General features: G+C 49.6%; 1 protein-coding gene across 2 annotated transcripts in view; it reads left to right on the top strand.

The window, feature by feature from the left end:
* TDRD9 (tudor domain containing 9) overlaps nucleotides 1-24474 on the top strand; it is a 331496-nt gene that overhangs the window by 22775 nt on the left and 284247 nt on the right. For both annotated transcript variants that reach the window (XM_088455276.1, XM_088455275.1), the window contains exon 3: nucleotides 8372-8463. In XM_088455276.1, coding sequence (XP_088311402.1) covers nucleotides 8372-8463 — 92 coding nt within the window. The remainder of the gene's footprint in view (nucleotides 1-8371; nucleotides 8464-24474) is intronic.

Genomic DNA, 24474 nt, shown 5'->3' with positions numbered 1-24474 from the left:
TCCAGAACAAGGGACCCACGAACAGCTGCAGTGGACACACTGACGGCTCCGTGTAAGTTTCATTACGTCTACCTATTCCCTCCGTTTCCGCTCATTCCGCGCCTGCTTCAAAGAATCAAGCGAGAAGGGATCAAGGTGCTTTTGATAGCACCAGATTGGCCCAGACGAGCGTGGTACTCCCCAGATACAGATGAAAGGGCCGTCCTCAGAAAAAAGGGTATTCCGTCTAGTGTGATTCCCACAATGATTCGGGCTAGGAAGGAAGTCACTTCTCAACATTACTACCGCATATGGAAGACGTATGTGGCTTGGTGTGAGAGACGTAATTCTCCTCCGTCAGTCTTTAAGGTATCACGTCTCCTTTTTCTTCAGGCTGGTCTCACAGCAGGCCTTCGTCTTGGTTCATTAAAGGTACAGGTATCCGCGTTGTCCATTTTCTTTCAGAGAAAATTGGCTTTGCTTCCGGATATACAGACTTTTCTCCAAGGAGTTGTGAGGATTCAACCTCCTTTTGTGCCTCCCACGGCACCATGGGATTTGAATTTGGTGTTGGCCTTCCTCCAGTCTGATACCTTTGAGCCATTACAGCGAGTAGAGATAAAGTACTTAACCTGGAAGGTGGTTCTGCACTTGCTTCAGCAAGGCGTCTGTCAGCCACATTACTGAGCAGCTAACCCCCCTCTCCAGGCAACCAACCCCCAGAGAGACCACCCCTCCGCAGCCAAAAAACCCTGGGCAAGCAAAGCCAGCGCCGGCAGTGGCCGAACTAGAGTGGTGGACCCAGATGCAAGAATTTGCTTTGGGCACCCCTCTGCAGTGCCCCCAGTAGTAGTCCCCCTTCTGCATTGCCCTTAGTAGCACCCACCTATGCAGTGCCCTTGTAACACCCCCCTCTTATACAGTGCCCCTGTAGTGGTCCCCATATACAGTGCCCTCAGCAGTGGTCCCCCTGTGTAGTGTCCCTTTAATGTGCCCCCAAAAGTGGTCACCCCTATGCATTGTCCCCAGTAGCTGTCCCTCCAGTAGTAGTCCCCCCCATACAGTGCCCCCAGTAGTAGACCCCACTATGCATTGCCCCTAGTAGTGGCCCCACCCTGTACAGTGCCCCAGTAGTGGCCCCCCCATACAGTGTCACCAGTAGCGGCCACCCCCACCTAATGCAGTGCGGCCACCCAAATATGCAGTGTCCCCACAGTAGCGGCCACCCCTCCTATGCAGTGCCCCTTAAAAAAAACAAACAAAAAAAAAAAACAACTTGCCTGATCCACGCTCCTGTCGACGACCGCCACTGTCCGCTCCTCCAGGCCCGCTCTGCACTATGGGAGAGACGTCATGACGATGACTTCTCTCCCATCACCTGCTGCGGGGTGAGCCGGAAGGCGGAGCTCATGAGTGAGCTCTAGCCTGCTCACTCCATGGACGACGCAGCAGCCAATGAGAATCTGTCTGACTCTCATCGAATGCTATAACAAACGTACAGCTGCCGCTGGCGGCTGTATGTTTGTTACTCTATTACTTTGTAGTGTCGACCGCGCTCGCGATCTGCACTACAGGGCCCGGGGGTTGCTGAAAATCTGGTCGCCAGGCAACCAAATCTGGTTGCCATGGCGACCTGGCTACCGGGTTTTGTCGATCCCTGATATGACTATTTTACACTGGTATTACCAGGTTTTTTTTTTTAGGAACCACCTCCTTTAGATTTAGTACAGATTCATTAGTGTAAGGGTGCGTACACACTGGGCGATTAAAGTGGACGACATAACCATATAGTTATCATTCAGTCGTTCACTTTATCGTCCATTTTTTCACCTGAACGATAACTACCAACGATGCGCGTTCCCGCAGGTCGTTCGTCTTTATCGTTCGTCTGGCAAACATGCAGGCCAACCTGACTATATTGTCAGGTTGCTGCATGTTGGGGAATGTGGAAGAGAACCCGACTCTGAGCGATATCGTTAATGATATCGTTCAGCGGGTGTGCTCAATGTCATGAACGACATTGAGCACACCCCTGCCAGGGACACTAGACGATATCGCTCAGGGAGCATATAGTCTAGTGTGTATGCTCCTTAACACTATTGATACATTTACCAAATATATCTTTTTTTCTGTGCAATATTGCTATATATGTGAGATGTTTACATTTTTTTAACCGGTCTAATTGATGTTTTAGGATATTAAAAATATTTTTCGATATGCTTTGAATGTGATTCTTTACATCCAGGTCTTTCTTTTTTTCTAATTAGCTCAGAGATCAATATTGAAGATCTGTTTTACAGGTGTATGTTTAAAAATGTGCTAGTGGAAGCACATAATTCTTCTGCTACTTTAATATATCCTTCAATTTGTGTTTTTTTTTATTTTTATTTTATTTTTTTTATTTTTTTTAATTAATATTCTATTGCTCAGTATATGTTCACTAGCGCATGTTTCTTTTTGCTAATAGTACTGCATTCTGATTACATGAACTAAAAAAAGCAATGCATTTGGTATGTGGTTAAAAAGATCACTGTTTAATAATGCATTTAATACACAAAAATAATTACTTTAAAATAAGCAGTAATTAGAAAAAAACCTTAATAAGCAGCTAGGTAACTAAGACATTCTGTGTATAACATATTAGAAACCATGTATAATTTCATATTAAACTTGTCATCCCACAAATAATTATGCAGTATCAAAAGTCCAAAAAATTTTACACCTAAATGGTGTTTGGTTGGAAAAATAAAACAACCAAATTCAAATGGCTGGGTGTAGAGCTCTATATTTCATTTGAAAACAACAGTTACAAATGTAATACTGTTCCAGATGAAAAAAAAAGAGAGAGGGTAAGAACTTACCTTTGTTAACTCTTTCTACTAAGTCCACATGGTGACCTTGGGGGTATAGGTAAGGCAGAGTCATCCGGGCAGCAAGCAGTTAAACTTTTCCTCCCAGGATGCATTGTGTCCTCTTCTATACCCCGCCCCCGTGCCAGAGGCACCTCAGTTTGTAACAAGCCGGAGGAGGAGAAAAGAGAGAAGAAAGTCTGGAACACACAAGAATCACATTCTCACATAGACTGAAAACCGGTGACCAGAGTAAAGCCCAGCTGAAGCACAGGTGCGTCAGGGTGAGTGCCCTGTGGACCTTATGAACTTCGTAGAAAGAGTTAACAAAGATAAGTTCTTACCATCTCTCTTATTTTCTACTTCAGAGTCCACAGGGAGACCTTGGGGGTGTCACAAAGCAGTACCTTCAAGGGTGGGGATGCTCCTCTGCAGAGAGGAGAATCCGCTGCCTGAAGGGAAGCATCCTGAGTGGCAAAGTTATCAAAAGCATAATAGCTCAAAAAAGTCTGGACAGAAGACCACATGGCGGCCTTACAAAGCTGAACAGTCGAGGTGCCGCGGCGAGCTGCCCACGAAAGGACCCACAGACCGAGTAGAATGAGCAGTAACAGAGGGAGGAAGTGGTAGGTCCTCATGAGCCAAAGCCTCAGAGATTGCCATGCGAAGCCATCTAGCCAAAGTTTGTTTATGGTTTCCACAAGAAGGGTTGGCCAGCCAATAAAGTACAAACAAGGAGTCTGACTTCCGAATGGAACTTGTATGGTCCGCATAAATCTGGGCACGTACCACATCCAATGAGGCCTCACCCGCCGAGAGGTCAGGGAAATTAAAGGCAGGCACAATAATTTCCTTATTAATGTGGAAACTAGAGACCATCTTAGGAAGGGAACCAGGGCGAGTCCGAAGCACTGCCCTATCCTGGTGAAAAATGGGGAATGGCAAGAGAGCACCCAAATCTGACACTCATCTGGCAGAAGCAATAGCCAGGAGAAAAACTATTTTAGCAGTAAGCCATTTTAGATCCACAGACTCCAGGGGTTCAAATGGAGGGCCCAAAGGACAACGGCCAAATCCCCTAAAGGAAAGTGCGGACATCAGAAAGAGGGACAATCCGTCGCTGGAACTACACTGAAAGGTGAGAGACATGCACCTTCAGGGAAGCAAGGCGGAGACTAAAGTTCAAACCCGCCTGCAGGAAAGCCAAAACTCTGGATATCCTAAACACTTGGGGGTTGTAACCTCTGGGACGACATCAAAGTAGGTATGCCACACCCTATGGTAAATCCTGGCAGAGATCAGCGCTCAACTCGGGGTATCCCAAGAGTGGGGAGCGGCTTAGTGCTGGAGATGCATTGTCTCGTAAACAGAAAGTATGCACTTAGCGCTCACCTAAAGCTGGTATATGCTATATCTGTAGATATTTATCAGTATTAATAATGAACAACGTAAGATAGTTATGCTGCACACTGTGGTAACCTACTGATATATTTAAACATCAGACAGCTACTAGAATATGATGTATGGTGGGTATATATTAGTATGTAGCAAGTAAACACAATAATGGTGCAATAATTGATGATAACAGAAAATGGATAATGATAATGAAGTAATTTACTTCAAAAAACAAGTACAAGTAAAAATCATGCACACAGTGTATATTGCAAGTGTTATAGATATAAATCGTTGCCTATCTGGTATAGTGGAGGCATGTCCCCGGTGAATAAATGTTAATAACCGTCCAGGTGTGGGGAGAGTTCTGAGTCTCAGGAGATGGCAAAGTGCGGCGTCCCGCTACTTTGCATGCATTTACAAAGTTAATAAGGATCTGTGCTCATGTGGTATAGGTGTAGATGTGTCCTCTTCAGTGTGGTATAACGGGCAGAGTAAGGATAGTGGTGGCTGTGGACTGCTCCAGATCATGCCGCACTGTCAGCAGTGCAAGGGTCCAATAGCGCACCCGTCGGGGCAGCCCTCGGAGTGCCTCTCTGGGGACAGCGGAATAGTATTCAGGAATATTTTTTGCATAAAATAACTTATCCCAGCAAATTTGGGGTACTTGAAAATGGCGGCCAGCATATTTAAAAGTTCCTAAAGTAAAGTTGAGAAAAAATCGTACCTGCAATCAAAAAAAACACCTGGCGCATACTTGGGGATCCCCCCAGAGTCGAGGTCGCTATTTTTTCTTTGTCTACCAACATTTTTTTTTTTTTTTTTATGCTCCCAAATTCAGTCATTTTGGAGTGTTAAGTGTTTTTTTTTTCAATTTTTTTTTTTTTTAAGTTTATCTTTGCGGGACTGTCTGAAGGCTGCATGGGGGGGTTCCCGCAACGTTGCACCCCAAAACCCCAATTCTGCACTTTTTTTCCACCTCCCATTCATAGGTGAAACTTTCCGGCCTATTGCATTGCATTGAGGTGGAAAGTCTTTCAAATGGAATAGGCGAAAATGACGTCATCGGCGAAAAGTTTCCGCCAAAAATACGCGGAAATGGCTTTTTGCCTCAAATTTAATATGGGCCTTACATAGAATTTAATCACACCAACATTATAAGATTGTATCACTATAGTGAGCTATACTGTAGCTTATATCTATTTGATTCATTTACATGTCGAGCTCCTATACAATCGATGTCCTAGCCAGACAGGAGCGTTTGGCTATAAACTATACATATGTTATCGGAAGTAACAGTGGATGCAAGTTAATCAGATCTTTAGTTATGTCTGTAAATATAGATCTTTTGTGATATGTCCATTGTCTACGGACACCCAATAGACACATTAATCATGGATTATTAATAATAGTTTGGACACTTACAAAACATACAGAGCATTTGATGTGGTAGCACAATTTCGATTTATTTTTATACATTTTTTTTATTTTTAAATTACTGCACTGTTTAATATCTCACGCACAATATTTTTTATATTAATAAAGATTATATTTTAATTCTCGTTAACATTCCCCAAATCAGTTGATCGTATTTTGTCAAATTGTACAGGTATAGCGCCATAAGGGAATACTTTGTCTTTTGCTGTTGTTAATGTACTTTGTAAGGCGCTGCGGAACCCTTGTGACGCCATGTAAATGATGATAATGTTAATCCATCTTTTGTATAACAAGCTAAAGACAAATGTAGCGCTATAAATAAACACTGCATCACTAGAGAAGATCTTGTAAATCAGACTGCGCTTCAATTAATAAATAAATGAAACCGGATACAGTGTTATCAGTTGATGGTAGAACACATTTGGTTATGATGCTCAACTCATAGGGCTCGATCCAGTTGGGTGTGAAGAAGTGCAGCCCATGGGGCTGTTTACAGAAATGTGCAAATCCGGGGTGAGATTGGGCAGCAAGGGGGGCAAATTGTGGTGTCGTTGGCGTTTCTATGCCGTTGCAATTACATTTCGCCCCCATTGCACCTAATTGGATTGAGTCTTTGGGGGAGTTTGATCAAAGTTTGGAATAAGAGAAAGTACCAACCAATCAGCTTCTGGCTTTCATTTTTTTTTTTTTTTTTTTTTTCAAACAGTCCTGTGCAGTGACAGGAGCTGGTTGGTTGGTACTGAAGTTTGGGATTTTACAGTTGTAGCTATAATTTTGAGTGCTACTCAAAGTAATTAGAGTTGGAGGTGTAGGCAGTTGAGTTGCTGAAGATTCCCCTAAAGTTATCGGTCCTTACTGCATAGATCCCCCTTCAGTAGATGTACCCTGACATCGCTTACTGTCCAACGTCCGTTACTATCCACATGGACATAGAGGTGGAATATAAACCTGTGCCTGAAGCGTGGAGAGTGAAGCAGGCTTGCGAGGGGACAACGTTTTTTTCTTTTGATGGTCATGGAACCGTACTTACGCCCTCACTTCACGTCTCTTCCAGGTGCATCTACTGTAGGGGATCTATACAATACCATTTCCCATGCTTAGTACTTAAGCTGCTTCCCCCTCCCCTCATTATTCTGTTTCCGTGAAGATCACCAATCAACAAACACTTTGCGGTGTGTAACTTTTTTTTTTTTTTTAAATGTTCTTTTAAGAGAGAAATAAGTCATGTACCTGTGTGAATGTCGTATGTGAAATGTAAAGAATGTACCTTTCTCCTGAGCATTGTCAAGTCATGTGGAAATGCTAGAACTACGATATGACATGTTGACGTTTGCCAGAAGGAATCGTAGATATATTCCGTACATCATGCCATCCTTACACAGTGGCGTGTTTATTCATGCATAATGCATCTTCAGTATTGTTCTTTTGAATTGGATGGACCTTTATCAATGTAACTGGTGTTGGCCTGTTTACCAGGCATTTACTCAAAATGTCAAATCTGCATCACTGGATATGGTGCAGAGTTCAGATGATAAATGGTTTCTCCTAAATAGATAGACATTTACAGTGCTCCTAAACCTTTACCTACTGCTGGATGCTTAGTGGCCTGAACACTTGTTTGTATGATTAACTAAAAGCTTTAAAGGAATATACTTAAAACCTTGATAATAAATTAAGTTCATGTTGGTAAAATATTTTCTACCCCATGTTACTACGGTTTTCAAAAGTATATGGGTTAATGATGATCTGCTATAAATAAGTGTGGTGAGGTCCTTGATCATAGTAAGTGACAGAGAAATTTTTGTTTTAATTATACTGGTCAAAGAAATCCAGGGTGCTGTCTGGTCTACTCTAAGGGTCGAGTTATTCCCACTTATTCACAAGATGCAAATAAACACAGCTGATATACTTATGCTTGGTACACACTTAACGATGTCCTCCGCGGCGGCTCCGGCAAGTGCGTACACTCTCCAATGCCCGGCAGCGCCTGAACGACAGCGGGGCCCATGCATTCGGCAGCTTGGCCCCCGCTGATACTACCCGTCACACCTGCATGTCTGTTTGACGGGGGCGATGTCGCTCCGGTGGATTGGACAACGACATATCTAGTGTGTACCCGGCTTTACTTTAGTTAGAGCGCTCTGTTTTTGTCTTTCCTCTGTATTGCATAAGCAAAATGGACATTGGTCTGTTTTTTTTTTTATATTATTCTGAACCTTTTAGAAGAGGCCGTCCTTGGTAGCATTTATTGTGATGGAGGAACTTCAGAAATGACACGTTGCACACATTGGGGGCGATTTAGTTGTTATAGCCACAGCTGCACACATTTCTGCTTGCAGCCGCCCAGGGTGGCGAGCAGAAACGTGCGATAAGTCAGCTGTTTGGGCGCCCAAAGCAGGACTTTAGGCCGGTTTAGCTGCTATACATGGATAAACCTCGTGCTTTTGGCCACGCGCATGTGGCAGTGGGGCCTGAACGGAGCATCAATTCAGTTGCTACGTTGGGCTCCCATTGCGTTTGGGCACACAAAAAACATTTGAATAGCGCCGATTTGAATCTAGAGGATATATAAAATTGGTTTATATTTTATTTTTACTAGAAGCTCCATTGTACTAATGTTATATTGATATACTATGTTTCAATACTGTAAAAGTGGTTACAAGTAATGCTTTTTTTCCCTTTCTTTCCTCCTTTCTTTAAAACCTCCTAAACAGCTCGCTTTCAAAAGGGAAAACGGGAACAGATTCCTGTGCTAGAACCCAGTTTCAATTATTCAGTATTGCCCATACTAAAGAACAGAGAACAGGTAAGCTAAATGACTTGCAGTGTTTTTGTGTCCTGAAAAAGCAAAATGTATTATTGGTAGTGATGTAATGGGAATTACATGTTACCCATTGTTATGTTCAGGTGCCTTCAGGGCTGGTGTCAGAATTAAGCCTCTGGGTGAAAATCATCAAAAATGTTGGACTAACCTCACTGCAACTACTTCAGTATTTAGTGACCTTAACAGTTGATTACTTTATATTTATTTTTATGTAATAAAAATGTGACTATATTTTGGCAGCACGGATGGCATACTGGATAGCATTACTGCCTCACAGCACTGAGGTCTTGTGTTCGATTTCCACCAAGGCCCCAACTGTGAGGAGTTTGTAGGTTCTCCCATGTGTTTTTGCGTTGGTTTCATTACACAATCCAAAAAAATAATAGTAGGTTAAGTGTGTACATGTATGGGTTTACGTTGTAGGGAATATACATTGTAAGCTCCTCTGGGTCAGGGATACATAACCAGAATGATATTTTAAACCCTGTATATAACAGTAAATGTACACATTGGGGGCGATTTCATTTGTCGCAGGAGGAGGCTCTCGGCGCCCAAAGGAGCAATTTAATTGTTTCTCCGTTCGGAAACGATTGCCGCCAGCGCTGGCATTTCTGCTCTCACCCTTCTGAGGTGGCGAGCAGAAATGTGCAATATATTTGTAGTTTGTGCACACTAACCAGGACTTTAGATGGGTTTAGTCGTTTTACTTGGCTAAACCCAGTCTAATTGAGTGCGACGAGCGAAAACTAATGGGCGCCCAAAATAATTGAATTGCTTCATTACACACCCATTAATTAGCGCGCCTAAAATAATAATTGAATTGCCTCAATTTTGTATTTTCCCATCTAGAGTCAATCACACTAATCTTGTAATGTATTCAAGAGTGTGAATATTAAATTATGCAGTGTTTATACTCAGTGAGAATTTGTATTTCTATAATTTTATGGTTCTAGTTACAGCTTATTTCTCCTTCATCCACTAGGGGACACTGGAGTCTCAGTACAATGGGGTATAGAAGTGGGTTAACCGGGAGCTGGCACTTTAATAAATTTGAATAGTAGCTAGCTCCTCCCCCTCTATACCCCCCTACAGGTCAGTCTAAATTTTGTGCCCTGGGAGCTGGTTGCACTATGCAGAGCTCTCTGTTTTAATTCGATTCCTCGATCAGCATATGAGGACATGGACAGGCAGCTCCCTGCCCCTGCTTGTCTGCATCGTTGGAGCTGCTGAGAGACCCCACCGCAGCTGGTTGCGGTGTGCGCTGGGGTCTTAAACTACAGAGACCACTGTCTCTGGGGCCTACCTAGACGTGCTGCATGTGGCGTACGTCGCGGTCCCCCACTAGCAGACCCGCCCTGGCAGCGGTAAGGTTAGTAACTCTTGGCACCCCGAATAGCAGGGCGGCCAGGAATACTATGTGGCGGACATCATTAATGCAGCCCGCTCAGCGCTGTAAACGGGCGCCATAGCGGGGAGGGGGGGGGGGCGGAGCCGAACACTGAGTTCTGCTCCTGCCTTTCCTGTATCCCCAGCATTCCCAAGGCTGGCGGCCATTTTAAAGATAGCATGCTGCTGCAAGATGCTGAAAACAGCAGAGAGACTGTCCTGTCCCAGGCTATGATTACACAGTGGGGTCAGGCTACTGAAGATCCATTAAAACTGTGTGTGCACAGCGATTAATAGCACATTTACGTTGTGTTTACAGCGTGCTGGTCATTGTATCAGTGCTGGTTGGGCTTGGTTAAAACATAACCCTCTATGCCCTTATCTCTTCTTACTAACAGTCTCTATGTGTCTCACTGTCCCTTCACTCTGTACTGTGTGTGTGTGTGGCCAGTGATTGGCTACTGTAGCATGACTTAAAGCTGCACATAAGATTTTCTCCTGCAAATTGTGTAGAGATTTGACACAGGGACAGTTGGCTACTTCCCTGCTGTGTGCAAACATGTGCTTCAGCGCTGATTGCAGCAATACATGCCAGGTGTTACAGGTTTAGCAGAGTCTCCTGTAATCACCTCAGCAACCTTGGTATGATCAATTTTTCTACCTCGGGGTCCTTAGGGATCCACAGGGATACCTTGGGGTATAGGTCTTGGCTCCAGCCATGGGCACCACAGAGTTAAAAGATGTCCTCCCAGGCTGCACCGGGCCCCCTCCTATACCCCGCCGCCAGGCCAAGGCACCTCAGTTTCAGTAGGTGCCCGGCCGGGAGCCGGTCATCGCAGAGGGGGGCTGTGTATAACAGCCCCTGAAGATCTTCAAGAGCGGTAGCATAGGACTGTCCAGCGGACGTCCATGCTACCGCTCCGACACCCCCACGGGCGCCGACCACCGGTAGCGATCCGGGGAGCTCGGCGGGCTCTTGGGGGTTCCAGCTAGCGGAACCCCCGGGGGGGGGGCCTTGGACTGTGGCCGGACCTCCGGGGGGCTGCATAAGGTAAGCAGCGGGCGTCTGCGGTAGGCGCCCGCTGAATCACAGTCCGGCGTCCCCAGGGCTGGGGGCTCCCTGGGGACGGCAGTATAGTGGAGCCAGGCGGATGCCTGCACTCTCCACTAGACCACCAGGGATACGGGGCTGGAGCGTTGCGGAACATGCTCCAGCATACCGGGGGTTAATGGCCTGCCAGGGGAGGATGCCTTCCCTGTAGCGCACAGGAGGCTCCTCCCCATCACTGCTCTCCGCCGCCTTACATTAAGGTTTTGGCGGGCTGAGGCAGTGATCCTCCTCAGGCCCGCCTCCCTTCATCCTCCAGCAGCCATTTTATGTGACCCAAGACGCTGTGGTGACAGGGTGCGGAGCCTGGGGTGCCCCTTACATACCTCCCCTCCAGTAAAGGTCAGCGTATGTAGCGCTATCACTGCCAGGCTGTAGGTCTGTGTATGTGATAGTGCATTTAGTGCAGGGTTTTCTGCATTGTATGTGACTTTATGCTAGCGCTGTGTGCCTGATCTTTCTCCTGTCAGCCATTTTAGCTATCCCTATTTCTTCCTCCTGAACAGCCCTCTCAGTGCTAGTACTGTCAGGGTAGGAATTTACCTCACAGTTTTAGATTTATTTCTGAGAGGAGTGTCACATACCACTATGTCCAGTGAGGACTCTGCTAGAGGAGCACCTCTCCTCCTATTTTCCTGCTCCAGATGTAAAGCAGGTGTGGGGGAGGGGGCGGTACTTCAGGATGGGTTATGTGCTGCATGTTTGGCCATCCCTAGGACATCTGATGTACCCAGCACCTCTCAGGAGCCACCTTGGGCTTGTTTTGCACAAGCCCTGACTGTTCTTGTAAATAGGCTTGCAGCCCCTCCTACGTTTCCACAATTGGGGTTTGCACAGCAGGCGGTAGTCCCGCCTCCTGTTCTGGGAGTTCCGGGACCGATAGTAATGCAGTGCCCCCCGCAACAGGTCCTTAATCAGGCTGACCCAGGTTTGTCTGATTCTGGGGTGCGGGGCTCTCAGCAGGATCAACCTAGACCTGCTAAAAGACCGTTATTGTCATATCCATCCGCTCAGGATGATGAAGATGACGACTCGTCTGATGAGGGCGATATTGTAGTTTTTTTCGGACACTGACACTCCTCAAGTAGGGTCAGAGGCTAAGTCCGTGCGGCCATGGTAATTACGGACGACAACTTACCGGCAGCGCCTGCTCATGCTTATTTTAAATAGGTTAAAGGAGCTGCAGCAGTATTCCCTCTATCTGGTCAGCTAGTTGATCACATGGAGGAGGCCTGGAAATCTCCAGGAAAAAGGTTTCAACCTCACAAGCATCTGGCTCGTACATATCCCTTTGCGGAAGATTACTTCACTAAATGGGAGTCTCCTCCTCAGGTGGATTCTCACGTGACGCGCTTAGTAAAGAGCGCAACTTTGCCTATGCCGTCTATGTTTTCTCTGATGGATACTACAGACCGTAAAGTGGAGGTGTGCCTAAAGTCTATCTATTCCCTTGTTGGAGAAGCATCTAGACCAGCTATGGCTGTCTGCTGGGTGGCCCAGGCTATGGAAAGGTGGGCGGACGCTTTGGAAGCATCATTTGCTTCTGAGGGTACCTGCGAACAGGTTGTGTTAGTGGGTAACCTTCTGGATTCCGCTACATACATTAACGAAGCAGCTTTGGATTTGAGCCTGCTTACTTCTAGGATTTCTGCGGCGGCTGTGGCCGCTCGACGCTCCTTGTGGTTACGTTCGTGGAGGGCGGACGCTGAATCCAAGAAAGGCTTGGAATGCTTACCCTACAATGGGCAGGTCCTGTTTGGACCAGCTTTGGACAAAATAGTGGACACGTTGGCGGCTGCCAAATCTGCATGTCTACCCTCAGCCCCGACTCCGTCTGGGTCTAAAAATCCGTCCTTTCGGCCCTATCGCCTTCCGGGAAAACCTAGGGTTCAGTCTTTTCCGAGACCTTCAGGTCCCAAAAAGACCGCTAAGACCAAGAAGCAAGCTTGGAGTACCAGACGTCCAGCTGCCAAGCCAGACGACAAGCCCTCAGCCTGACTGGTTGTGCCTCCCCTTGGGGGACCCCAAGGTGGGAGGCCGACTTCTGCAATACGCCCAGTGTTGGTTCAAAACCACCACAGACACTTGGGTAAGGGAGGTGGTATCTCAAGGATATGCCCTCTCCTTCCGCAGAAGGCCTCCTCAACAGTTCTTTGTAACAGCACGTCCTTCAGATCCAACGAAGGCTCTAGCAATCCAAGAGTCGGTGCGTTCTATGCTTCAGATGGGAGTAATAGAACCTGTTCCGTTATCCCTGAGAGGGACCGGATATTACTCCAACCTTTTTGTGGTTCAAAAACAAAATAGATCATACTGACCTATACTCAACCAAGTCCCTGAACAAGTTTTTAAGGGTCCCTCGGTTCCGAATGGAGACTCTGCGTTCTACAGTTTTAGCTATGCAACCTGGGGATTTTATGGTGTCCCTGGATATTCTGGATGCTTACCTGCATATCCCCATTGCCAGGGTTCATCAGCGTTACCTCAGATTTACAGTGTCTGACCTCCATTACCAGTTTCAGGCTCTACCGTTTGGCCTTTCCACGGCTCCTCGGGTGTTCACAAAAGTAATGGCGGTTATGGCGGCACACCTGCGGTTGCAGGGAGTTCGCCTGTTACCTTACTTGAACGACCTTCTGTTGTTGGCAGGGTCGCCACGAGTCCTTTGCTGCCATGTACAACTAACAATATCTGTATTGCAGGCTCACGGCTGGATAGTGAATTGGAAGAAGTCCTCTCTAATTCCTTCTCAGAGAATGGTCCATCTCGGGACATTGTTGGACTCTCAGCAACAGAGGATCTTCTTGACGGAGGAAAAGATAGCCCTGTTGCAGTCCAAGATACGCAATGTTCTAAGCAGTCGCCGAGTGTCTCTTCTCTCAGCGATGAAGTTACTGGGTTCCATGGTGTCAACGTTCGTCATGGTGGAGTATGCCCAGTTCCATTGCAGGCCTCTACAAATGTTGATCCTGTCCAGATGGGACAGAAATCCCCGTCGAATAAAGACGCAGATGATCAGGCTCACTCCGGAAGTGCGCCTGTCTTTGACGTGGTGGTTACAAAAGTCTCATCTCAGCAGGGGACGTCCGTTTTGGATTTCGGATTGGGTCCTTCTAACGACTGATGCCTGCCTTCGGGGCTGGGGCGCTGTGACAGGCCCACACGTCTTCCAGGGCCGGTGGACGTCAGAGGAATCGGACCTGCCAATCAATATATTGGAAATTCGAGCAGTGTTCAGGGCGCTGCGGCATGCAAGACCGTTCCTGCTGGGGAAACCTGTGCAGGTTGTCAGACAACGCCACCACGGTGGCTTACCTAAATCGTCAGGGAGGAACTCGAAGCCAAGCCGCTCTAAAGGAGGTGTCCCGCATTCTGACTTGGGCAGAAGGCAATCTTCTGGCCATTTTGGCCGTCTTCATTCCGGGTGTGCTCAACTGGGAGGCGGACTTCCTCAGCCGCCACGATGTACACCCGGGGGGAATGGTCTCTTCACAAGGAGGTGTTCCAACTCCTGGTGGACAAGTGGGGTCTTCCTGAAATAGACCTCATAGCCTCCAGACACAACCGCAAGCTGTGGGCGTACGGATCCCGAACAAGAGACGCAGGAGCTCTCCTGGTGGACGCTCTGTCGGCACGATGGAACTTCCAATTCGCGTACCTGTTTCCTCCATTCTCCCTGCTGCCTCGAGTAATTCAAAAGTTCAGGCAGGAAGGAGGCAAGATCCTGCTGGTGGCCCCTGCGTGGCCCAGAAGGAGTTGGTACTCGGACCTCCAGTGTCTATCCATCGACACTCCTTGGCTGTTACCTCAGAGGCCGGACCTATCGTCTCAGGGTCCTTGTCTCTACCCGGACCTGAGTCGGCTATCTTTGACGGCGTGGCTCTTGAGACTTCCCTCTTTAGGTCCAAGGGTTTCTCTAGAGCGGTGGTCAATACCATGTTACATGCTCGTAAGCCGGTTTCAGCTAGAATTTACCACAGGGTGTGGCATACCTATTTTGAGTGGTGTTGCCCTAAAGCGTACGATCCTCGCGAGTTTAGAATATCGAGAGTGTTGGCTTTCCTTCAGGCAGGCTTGGATTTAGGTCTACGCCTTGCTTCACTGAAGGTGCATGTTTCTGCCCTGTCGGTTTTGTTTCAACGAAGGATTGCCACGCGGCCTGATATCTGTACCTTTTATGCAGGGTGTCCTTCGCATCCAGCCTCCCTATGTCCATCCGGTAGCTCCATGGGATCTGGCTGTGGTCCTGAAGGCGCTACAGGATCCTCCATTTGAACCTCTGGGTTCTGTGGATCTGAAATGGCTTACGGCAAAAACTGTGTTCCTTTTGGCTATTGCTTCAGCCAGAAGGGTGTCGGATGTGGGGGCTCTTTCGTGTCGCCCCCCCTTTTCTAATTTTTCATTCGGATAGGGCGGTACTTCGTACCCGTCCCGAATTCCTTCCTAAAGTGGTGTCTAGTTTCCACATTAACGAGGAAATTGTGGTCCCAGCTTTTAATTTATCTGATCTCACAGCTGGTGAGGCTTCTTTGGATGTGGTACGGGCTCTGCGGATTTATGTGGACCGTACCAGTTCTTTGAGAAAATCGGACTCTTTGTTTTGTCCTATATGGATTTCATAAGAGGGGTTGGCCTGCCAATAAACAGACTTTGGCACGCTCGATCTGAATGGCGATCTCTGAGGCATACACTCATGAGGGACTTCCAGTGCCACCCTCTGTGAAAGCTCATTCTACAAGATCTGTGGGACCTTCGTGGGCAGCTCGACGTGGCGCCTCAGCTCTTCAGCTTTGTAAGGCGGCCACGTGGTCCTCTGTCCATACTTTTGTCAAGCATTACGCCTTTGACACATTTGCTTCTCAGGATGCTTCCTTCGGGCGGTGGATTCTCCTCTCTGCACAGGAGCGTCCCCTCCCTTGAAGGATACTGCTTTGGGACATCCCCAAGGTATCCCTGTGGATCCCTAAGGACCCTGATGTAGAAAACAGGAGATATGGTAAGAACTTACCTTTGTTATCTCCGTTTCTATGAAGTCCTTAGGGTCCACTGGGCGCCCGCCCTGACGCCCTGTGCTTCCGTAGGGTGGTGTTCTGGTCTCCCTTTTTCTATGACAATGTGAATCTTGTGTGTTCCAGACTGTCTTCTTCCTTTTTTTCCCTCTCTCCCGGCCTATGGCTTGATACTAAAACTGAGGTGCCTTGGCCTGGGGGCGTGGTATAGGAGGGGGCCCGATGCATCCTGGGAGGACATCTTTTAACTCTGTGGTGCCCATGGCTGGAGCCAAGACCTATACCCCAAGGTATCCCTGTGGACCCTAAGGACTTCGTAGAAACGGAGATAACAAAGCTCCCATACATGAATCTTACCATATCTCCTGTTATATCAGTCATGTCACAGCAGGAGTTTGTAGCATAATGAGCTAATGCCCAGCCCTGTCTACAGAGCTGGAAGCTTCTCACAGAGAAGAAAGGTTGCCAAAGCTCAGCAATCGGCTAGTGCACATGTTCTTAAGATTTGGAGTGGAATAAGATCTGAGCTGGCTCAGTTGGTAGGCTTGTCCTCTATGGTGCTAGAGTCAGGGGTTCTAACCCCATTATGATCTAAGAGTCATAGGTTCTTATCCTATGACAGACAACGTCTGCCTTCTCTGAGCCAGATTGGGCGTGTTTTTAGCCAGGTCTGTAGAAGAGCTCACAATATGTCAGCCCAGGTCCCTCCTCGTGGCATATTCCTCTATTGTCCCTGTTAAGGGGATTCGGTATCAGTCCCCTATGTGGTATGATCCGGAAAACGGATGACATGCCTAATACAGGGGAGGGGGACAGGCGATAGAAGCCTGTGTTTCAGGGTGTAGAGAATATATGAGATGATCTCAGGGGTCAGGCCTGGTTAGTACTCGGAAACCGCCTGGGAATACCTGGTGCTATAGGCTTAAAAGCCTACGGCCACACCACTCTCAACACGCCCCATCTTGTGAATACACTTTCCTGAAGAGTGCAGGAAATTATGCGATGTCACGTCTTTTAACCACTTGCCTGGCATGGTCGTATCAGATACGTCCACACCAGGCTGGGCTTTCCCTGACATGGTCGTATCTGATACGACCAGTCAGGAATGGCCACTAGGTGGCTACGGGAAGTTAATATTCCCACTGCCGCCTATATCGGAGGGACCTTCTGGTCCCTCTACACCCGCGGCTCCCCCTCCTTTGTGTCCCGATCACTGCTGGCACAGTGATCGGGCATCTGGCTGCACCCCCCTCCCGGCGCGGCTGCAGGCTCCAGTATATCCCGATTACTGTGGCCAGCAGTGATCGGGCAGCCCAGCCGGCCCCACCCCCTTCAGTGAGAAGCAGCAGCGGCGGCTCTGGTTGCCGCCGCTGCGGCTTCGGGAACACACAGTAATCAGCGTGATCACTGTGTAGAAGCAGCAGCAGCGCGGCTCTGGTAGCCGCCGCTGCTGAGTAGCCGGGCCGCCAGCGGGACACCCTCCCACTGTGTTTTCAAAAGATATTTGGAATCTTTTCCTCTAGATCCTCGGCTTTGGTTATCTCAGCTGCAGAGTCCTGTGGCTGAGACAATGGCAGGCGGATGAGGAATCTAAAAGAGCTATGTAGGCTCTTCCATTCACAGGGGAAGCTCTGTTTGCAACAAGTGGTTCTTTCAAGCCACAGGTGGTAAGTACACTTATCTCCCAGCTGCTGCTCCTTCTCGGGCTGTCATCCCAGAGGAGCTCCCACTATCTCCTGTGGTTCCAGAGACAGTAGAGCCACTGCATCCTCTTCCCGGCAGTTAAGCCTCCGGCATGACATGCGGAACCCCAAGGTGTGGGCTCGCTTTCGCAGTTTCAAGCGTCAGCAGATAGACTGTTTGTTATACAAGAAGGGTCAAAACTTCTATTCCAGCTTGGTGGTAGTTCCCAAGCTGGACGGTTCAATGAGACCCATTCTGAACCTGTAACATTTCAGTCTTGTTTGCGGAACTTCAGGTTCAAGATATAGTGCCTGCAGCCTGTCATTGCAGGTCTCGAGAAAGAGGCCGTGTTCGTACAGTAGTTAGTACTCTGCATTGTGTCCGCAGTAACCTCGGTGCGCATCCGAGTCATGGCACCATGCCTATCTCCACAGTCCTATTTGCTTTCCTACACGCAGTCGGGATTCTCAATTTCACCCTTTGGTCTTTCGTCAGCACAAAGTGAGTTCACGAGGCGCAGGGCTGTAATTGTGGCCTTTCTTCGGATTCAGGGTGTTACTATCGTCCCGTAGTTGGACCTACTTCTCAAGGCCCCGTTAGTCACAATGGAGTCTGAATTTCCAACAGCCTACTCAGCGTTTGCCTTTCCTAGGGATGTTTTTGGACACGGTGGAGCAGAGGGTGTTTCTTCCGCAGGGAAAAAGTCACTTCCATCCAACATAGGGTGTTTCTACTTCAGGGTCCATAGGGGTCCACAGGGTTGACCTTGGGGTATAGCTGGATCTGGATCCATGGGCACCACGCAGTTAAAGCTTTAGCTGCTCCCAGGATGCACTTGGGTCCGTCCTCCTCTATACCCCGCCCCCGAGCCACAGCACCTCAGTTTGAGTTGGTGCCCGGCCGGAGTCGGGTCACCTGCGCAGTGGGGCTGCAGAAGCAGCCCCCAAAAGCTTTCTTCTTCTTTTTTTTTTTTTTTTTTTAAAAAGAGCCTGTTAGATTTTTCTTTTAAAACAGAGGCTCTAGTGTGGCAGCGACGGGCTGTCTATGCAGACGCCCACGCTGCCGCTCTCCTTCCCCGCTGGCGCCGCGACGCCAGTACTGCACTGGGGATCGCGGCGGGGGGGCCAGAGTCCGTACTAGCCGGACTCTGGGTCCCTCCCTGGACTGCTGCCGGGGATAAGGTAAGCCGCGAGTCGCCGATTAGCGGCGGATCGTGGGTATTGCCTGCACATGCAGTCCTTTGCCCCCGGTCCTAGGGGACAGACCGGGGGCCGCTAGCGGTGGCGGCGGGCTCCCCCTCTGAGGAGGAATACCCCGTGGGACCACTAGACCACCAGGGATATATTGGCAAGCGGGAAGCCGGCAAGCCCTGGGGTTAATAGGCTAGCCAGGGGAGGAAGCCTTCCCTGTCATGCGGCTCCTCCCCTCAGCTCAGCGCGCCTTTCAGCACGCAGTCTGGCGTCGCTGAGCTGCAGACTCTTCGGCCACTCCTCCTCTGAGGTCTCCAGCAGCCATCTTCTCTGTGGCAACGCAGATCTCAGGGAGCACGCGGACCGGTCCCCCTGTGTACCTCTCCCCCGATTTAAGGACAGCGTACACAGCACTATAGCCCTCCCAGACACTGAATCTGGGAGGTTGATTGTAGTGGAAAGGTGCAGTGAGTATATCTTCTCTGCATGGTAAGTGACTTTTGCTAGTGCTGCCTGTCTGTGCTTATTTTCCGCTTACTGTCAGCTTATACCTATCCCTTTACTTCTCCTACAAGCCCTACAGGTGTGTGGGGGAGGGGCGTTTCTACAGACCTCACCTATATAAATCACGTATTTGTGAGGTTCGTCACATACAGTTGTGTGCTACACAGTGCCATATTGTGGGCTGCGGTTCAGCACACCGGTGAGTGCGTTTTCTTCTGCCCTGTTGCCAGATATATAATATATTCTGTGATGTCAGACGAGGAGGTTGAGCGCTCAGTGGCTCCGGTGTTGGCCTCCTGCGGACGCTGTTCTGCAGGAGTGGATAGGGAGGATTTGTCACAGGATGGCCTGTGTAGTCGGTGCCAGGTGGCTCCTGGCCCATCCAGACCTTCTCTGACGCAGGAACCACCGTGGGCGATGTTTTCTCAAGTGCTGGTGTCTATTGCGGACCGTCTGTCGGTCCCGACTGCTCTCCCTACTAGGGCGTTACCCCAGCCGACCATCCCCCATTCCCCGGGTGTCCCGCAGTTGTTGCGGAGTTGTCCTGGGTCTCAGTCTGTGGGTCCATATACGGGGTTACCTATGTATATACAGGCTTCCCCTGTGCCGCAGCAGCCTGCGGTACCTTTTCAGGCTCCTATGGCGACTCCTCCACCCTGGGTGGATGTGTCTCCAACTCCGTGCAAAATTTGGCGGCCGCATCCTCGGCTTTTCAGTCAATGTTGCAGACTGACATGCCTTCTAGGGTTTCAAAGCGCCCACTCATGGCGCGGGCGGCTCAGGTATCGGACTCAGAGGGTTCCTCAGATGATGGGGAGGTCCCTGATGACACTGACTCGGACGCCTCGGTCCAGGAAAGGGATACCAAGTCGTCCATTAATGTGCGAGCACTGGTTAGGGCGGTGCGAGCCATTCTTCTTATAGAGGATGAGGCACCGGCTCCTAAGTCGAAGTATTCTAGTTTCAAAAAACTAAGGTGGCTTCTGCGGTGTTTCCCCTGTCGGATCAGTTGACGGATCATATGGCGGTAGCTTGGCAGGCGCCCAGTAAGAGATTCCTTCCTCAGAAGCGGTTGGCTTCTAATTATCCCTTCCCTGAGGCACATTGTAAAAAATGGGAAACTCCACCGGCGGTGGATTCCCATGTCACCCGTTTAATAAGGAGCTCTACTTTGCCATTACCGTCTATATCCTCGCTGAAGGATCCCACGGACAGGAAAGTTGAGACTTGCTTAAAGTCTATTTACTCCCTCTCCGGGGCGGTGGCCCGACCGTCCATGGCCATCTCCTGGGTGGCCAAGGCCATTGAGGGGTGGGCCAATGCATTGGAAGATACCTTCCCGGACGACGCTCCAGATGTCCAGAGGGCGTTGTTGGGTCAGATGAGGGACGCTGCTTCTTACATTGGGGAAGCCTCTTTGGATGCTAGTCTGCTGACTTCGCGGGTATCGGCTGCAGCGGTGTCTGCCCGCCGATCCTTATGGTTGCGGTCCTGGAGAGCGGACTCTGATTCAAAGAAAGGCCTGGAGGCCTTACCTTTCAATGGGGAATTACTATTTGGTCCGGACTTGGACAAAATAGTGGATACCCTGGCTAAATCCAAGTCTGCTTTCCTCCCTTCGGCGGCACTGCCTGCTAAGGTTCGGGGTTCGGCTTTTCGTTCCTTTCGGGTTCAGGGTAAGGCAAAAGGTCAGTCCTTCCCGAGACAGTCGGCGAGTAAGACTGCCTCTAAACCCAAGAAGCAAGCCTGGAGTGCTCGGCGCCCTTCTTCCAAGCAGGAAGATAAACCTGCTGCCTGATGGGACAGGCCTCCCTCTGGGGGACCTCAGAGTGGGAGAACGACTTCTTCGATTTGCCCAGTGCTGGCACAATACCACCACGGATGCCTGGGTTCGAGAAGTGGTCTCCCAGGGGGTACACCCTGTCTTTTCGGCACAGACCACTTCACCAGTTTTTCTGCACGAGTCCTTCTCAGGACAAGACCAAGGCATTACAGATTCAGGAGGCTATAGAGTCCTTGCTGAAAGCAGGGGTCATTGTTCCCGTTCCTCAATCACAATGAGGGACGGGGTATTATTCGTCTCTGTTTCTGGTGCAGAAACCCAATGGTTCTCATCGCCCTATCCTCAACTTGAAGTCTCTGAACAAATTCCTCAGAGTTCCCAAGTTCAGGATGGAAACGTTACGTTCCATCATTCTGGCGATGGAACCGGGGGATTACATGGTGTCCCTGGATATCCAGGACGCCTACCTCCATGTTCCGATAGCACCTCGCACCAGCTGTATCTGAGGTTCGCTATCCTTCAACACCACTATCAGTTCCAGGCGCTACCCTTTGATCTCTCCACGGCACCGAGGGTGTTCACGAAGATTATGGCGGTCATGGCCGCACATCTTCGGAACCAGAATGTACGGCTGCTGCCATATCTGGACGACCTCCTGTTGCTGGCGAGCTCCCCGGAGGTACTGCTTCAACATCTCCACCTGACGATCGCTTGCCTGCAAGCACACGGGTGGTTGATAAATTGGAAAAAGTCCTCCCTGATTCCATCACAGCGGATGGTTCATTTGGGAGCCCTGCTGGATTCGCGTCAGCAAAGGATCTTCCTGACTCCGGAGAAGGTCGCCTCCCTACAGCTGTGGATACGCAGTTGCCGCCTGTCAGTCCATTCGGCTATGAGAGTTCTGGGGTCCGTGGTGTCGACATTCGACATGGTGGAATTTGCCCAGTTCCATTCCTGGCCCCTGCAGGGGCTGATTCTATCGGAATGGAACGGGTTACCTCACCGGATCCGCTCTCAGGTGCTGGTGTTGTCTCCGGACGTTCGGCAATCTTTGGCTTGGTGGCTTCAGACAGCTCATCTGGTCGAGGGGCATCCCTTTTGGGTCCCGGACTGGGTCCTGCTCACGACGGATGCCAGTCTCCGGGGTTGGGGGGCAGTGACCGGCTCATTGATTCTCCAGGGTCGTTGGTCTGCGGAAGAAGCACTTCTTCCCATCAACATCCTGGAACTGCGGGCAGTAAACCGGGCCCTGCAGTCGGCCGGCCCCGCTCTTCACAGAAGGGCGGTACAGGTGCAGTCCGACAACGCCACCACGGTGGCGTATATCAACCACCAAGGAGGAACTCGCAGTCAGGCAGCGATGTCGGAGGTGTCTCGCATCCTGACTTGGGCGGAGGGTCACATTCCAGCGATCTCGGCGGTCTTCATCCCCGGAGTCCTCAATTGGGAAGCGGACTTCCTCAGCCGTCACAACGTGCATCCCGGGGAATGGTCGCTTCACCCAGAGGTGTTTCAGCTACTCGTGGACAGGTGGGGACTGCCGGAGCTGGACTTGATGGCCTCCCGTCACAATCACAAGTTGCCCGTTTACGGGTCAAGGACAAGAGACGCAGGCGCAAGTCTGGTGGACGCGCTGTCGGTGAAATGGACGTTTCACCTGGCGTATCTGTTTCCTCCGATATCCCTACTTCCTCGGGTTCTGCGGAAATTCAAGCAGGACGGCGGCACGCTCGTGCTGGTAGCTCTGGCGTGGCCCAGACGTCCTTGGTACTCCGATCTCAGGAGCCTCTCCATCTCCGTACCTTCTTCCTCAGCGTCGGGACCTGTTGTCTCAGGGGCCCTGCCTTTACCCGGATCTGGGTCGGCTGTCTTTGACGACGTGGCTCTTGAGACAGCCGTCTTGAGGTCTCGGGGCTTCTCCAGTTCGGTTATTGGTACCATGCTCAGGGCACGCAAGCCTGCTTCAGCAAGGATTTATCACAGGGTGTGGCACACTTACTTTCAGTGGTGTGAGTCTAGACATTATGATCCTCAGGTGTTCCGAGTTTCTAGGATCTTGGAATTTCTTCTATCAGGACTGGACCTCGGCTTACGCCTTGCATCTCTGAAGGTTCATGTGTCCGCCTTGTCCGTGTGGTTTGCAATACTGCCGGGTGTTCACACCTTTTTACAAGGTGTTCTCAGGATTCAGCATCCTTTTGTGCCTCCTGTGGCTCCTTGGGACTTGACGGTGGTTCCACGGGTCCTGCAGGGTCCTCCGTTTGAGCCTCTTGAGTCGGTGGAGCTCAAGTGGCTGACATTTAAAACGGTTTTTCTCCTGGCAATTGCTTTGGCCAGGAGGGTGTCTGAATTGGGGGCGCTTTCCTGTCGCCCTTCTTTCCTGATTTTTCACCAGGACAGAGCGGTGCTCCGCACTCGTCCTGAGTTTTTGCCCAAAGTGGTCTCGAAGTTCCACATTAATCAGGAACTTGTTGTGCCAGCTTTTCAGTCCCCTGATCTTTCAGCTGGTGAGACTTCCTTAGATGTGGTCCGGGCGCTTAGAATTTATGTGGACTGGACGGCTTCGGTTAGGAAGTCTGATTCCTTGTTTATCCTCTTTGGTTTTCACATGAGGGGTTGGCCTGCCAACAAACAAACGTTAGCCCGTTGGCTTCGTTCCGTTATTTGTGAGGCTTATGCACAGGAGGGTTTACCTGTGCCAGCCTCTGTTAAGGCTCATTCCACTCGTTCTGTGGGTCCCTCTTGGGCTGCTAGACGTGGCGCCTCTGATGTTCAGCTGTGTAAGGCGGCCACTTGGTCTTCAATTCAGACGTTTTTGAGGTTCTATGCGTTTGACACCTTCGCCTCTCAGGAAGCATCCTTTGGGCGCCGGGTGCTCCTTTCAGCACAGGAGCGTCCCCGCCCTTAGTTGAACTGCTTTGGGACATCCCCAAGGTCAACCCTGTGGACCCCTATGGACCCTGAAGTAGAAAACAAGAGCTATGGTAAGAACTTACCTTTGTTATCTCTGTTTCTACGAAGTCCATAGGGTCCACAGGGCGCCCGCTCTGACGCACCTGGCTTCATATGGGCTGTGTGGCTGGTCACCGGTTTTCCGTCTCCCATTTCTGTGAGTATGGTTTCTTGTGTGTTCCTGTCTTCCTTCTCTCTGTTTAGTCTCCTCCTCCGGCCTGGGCTGCTTACCAACTGAGGTGCCTGTGGCTAGGGGGCGGGGTATAGAGGAGGACGGACCCAAGTGCATCCTAGGAGCAGCTAAAGCTTTAACTGCGTGGTGCCCATGGATCCAGATCCAGCTATACCCCAAGGTCAACCCTGTGGACCCTATGGACT

Source organism: Taudactylus pleione, unplaced genomic scaffold, assembly GCF_031769625.1.
Source record: "Taudactylus pleione unplaced genomic scaffold, aTauple2 ptg000652l, whole genome shotgun sequence".
Classification (NCBI taxonomy): Eukaryota; Metazoa; Chordata; class Amphibia; order Anura; family Myobatrachidae; genus Taudactylus; species Taudactylus pleione.
The sequence above is the reverse complement of the archived record's forward strand: the minus strand, read 5'-3'. Positions and strand labels throughout refer to the sequence as shown.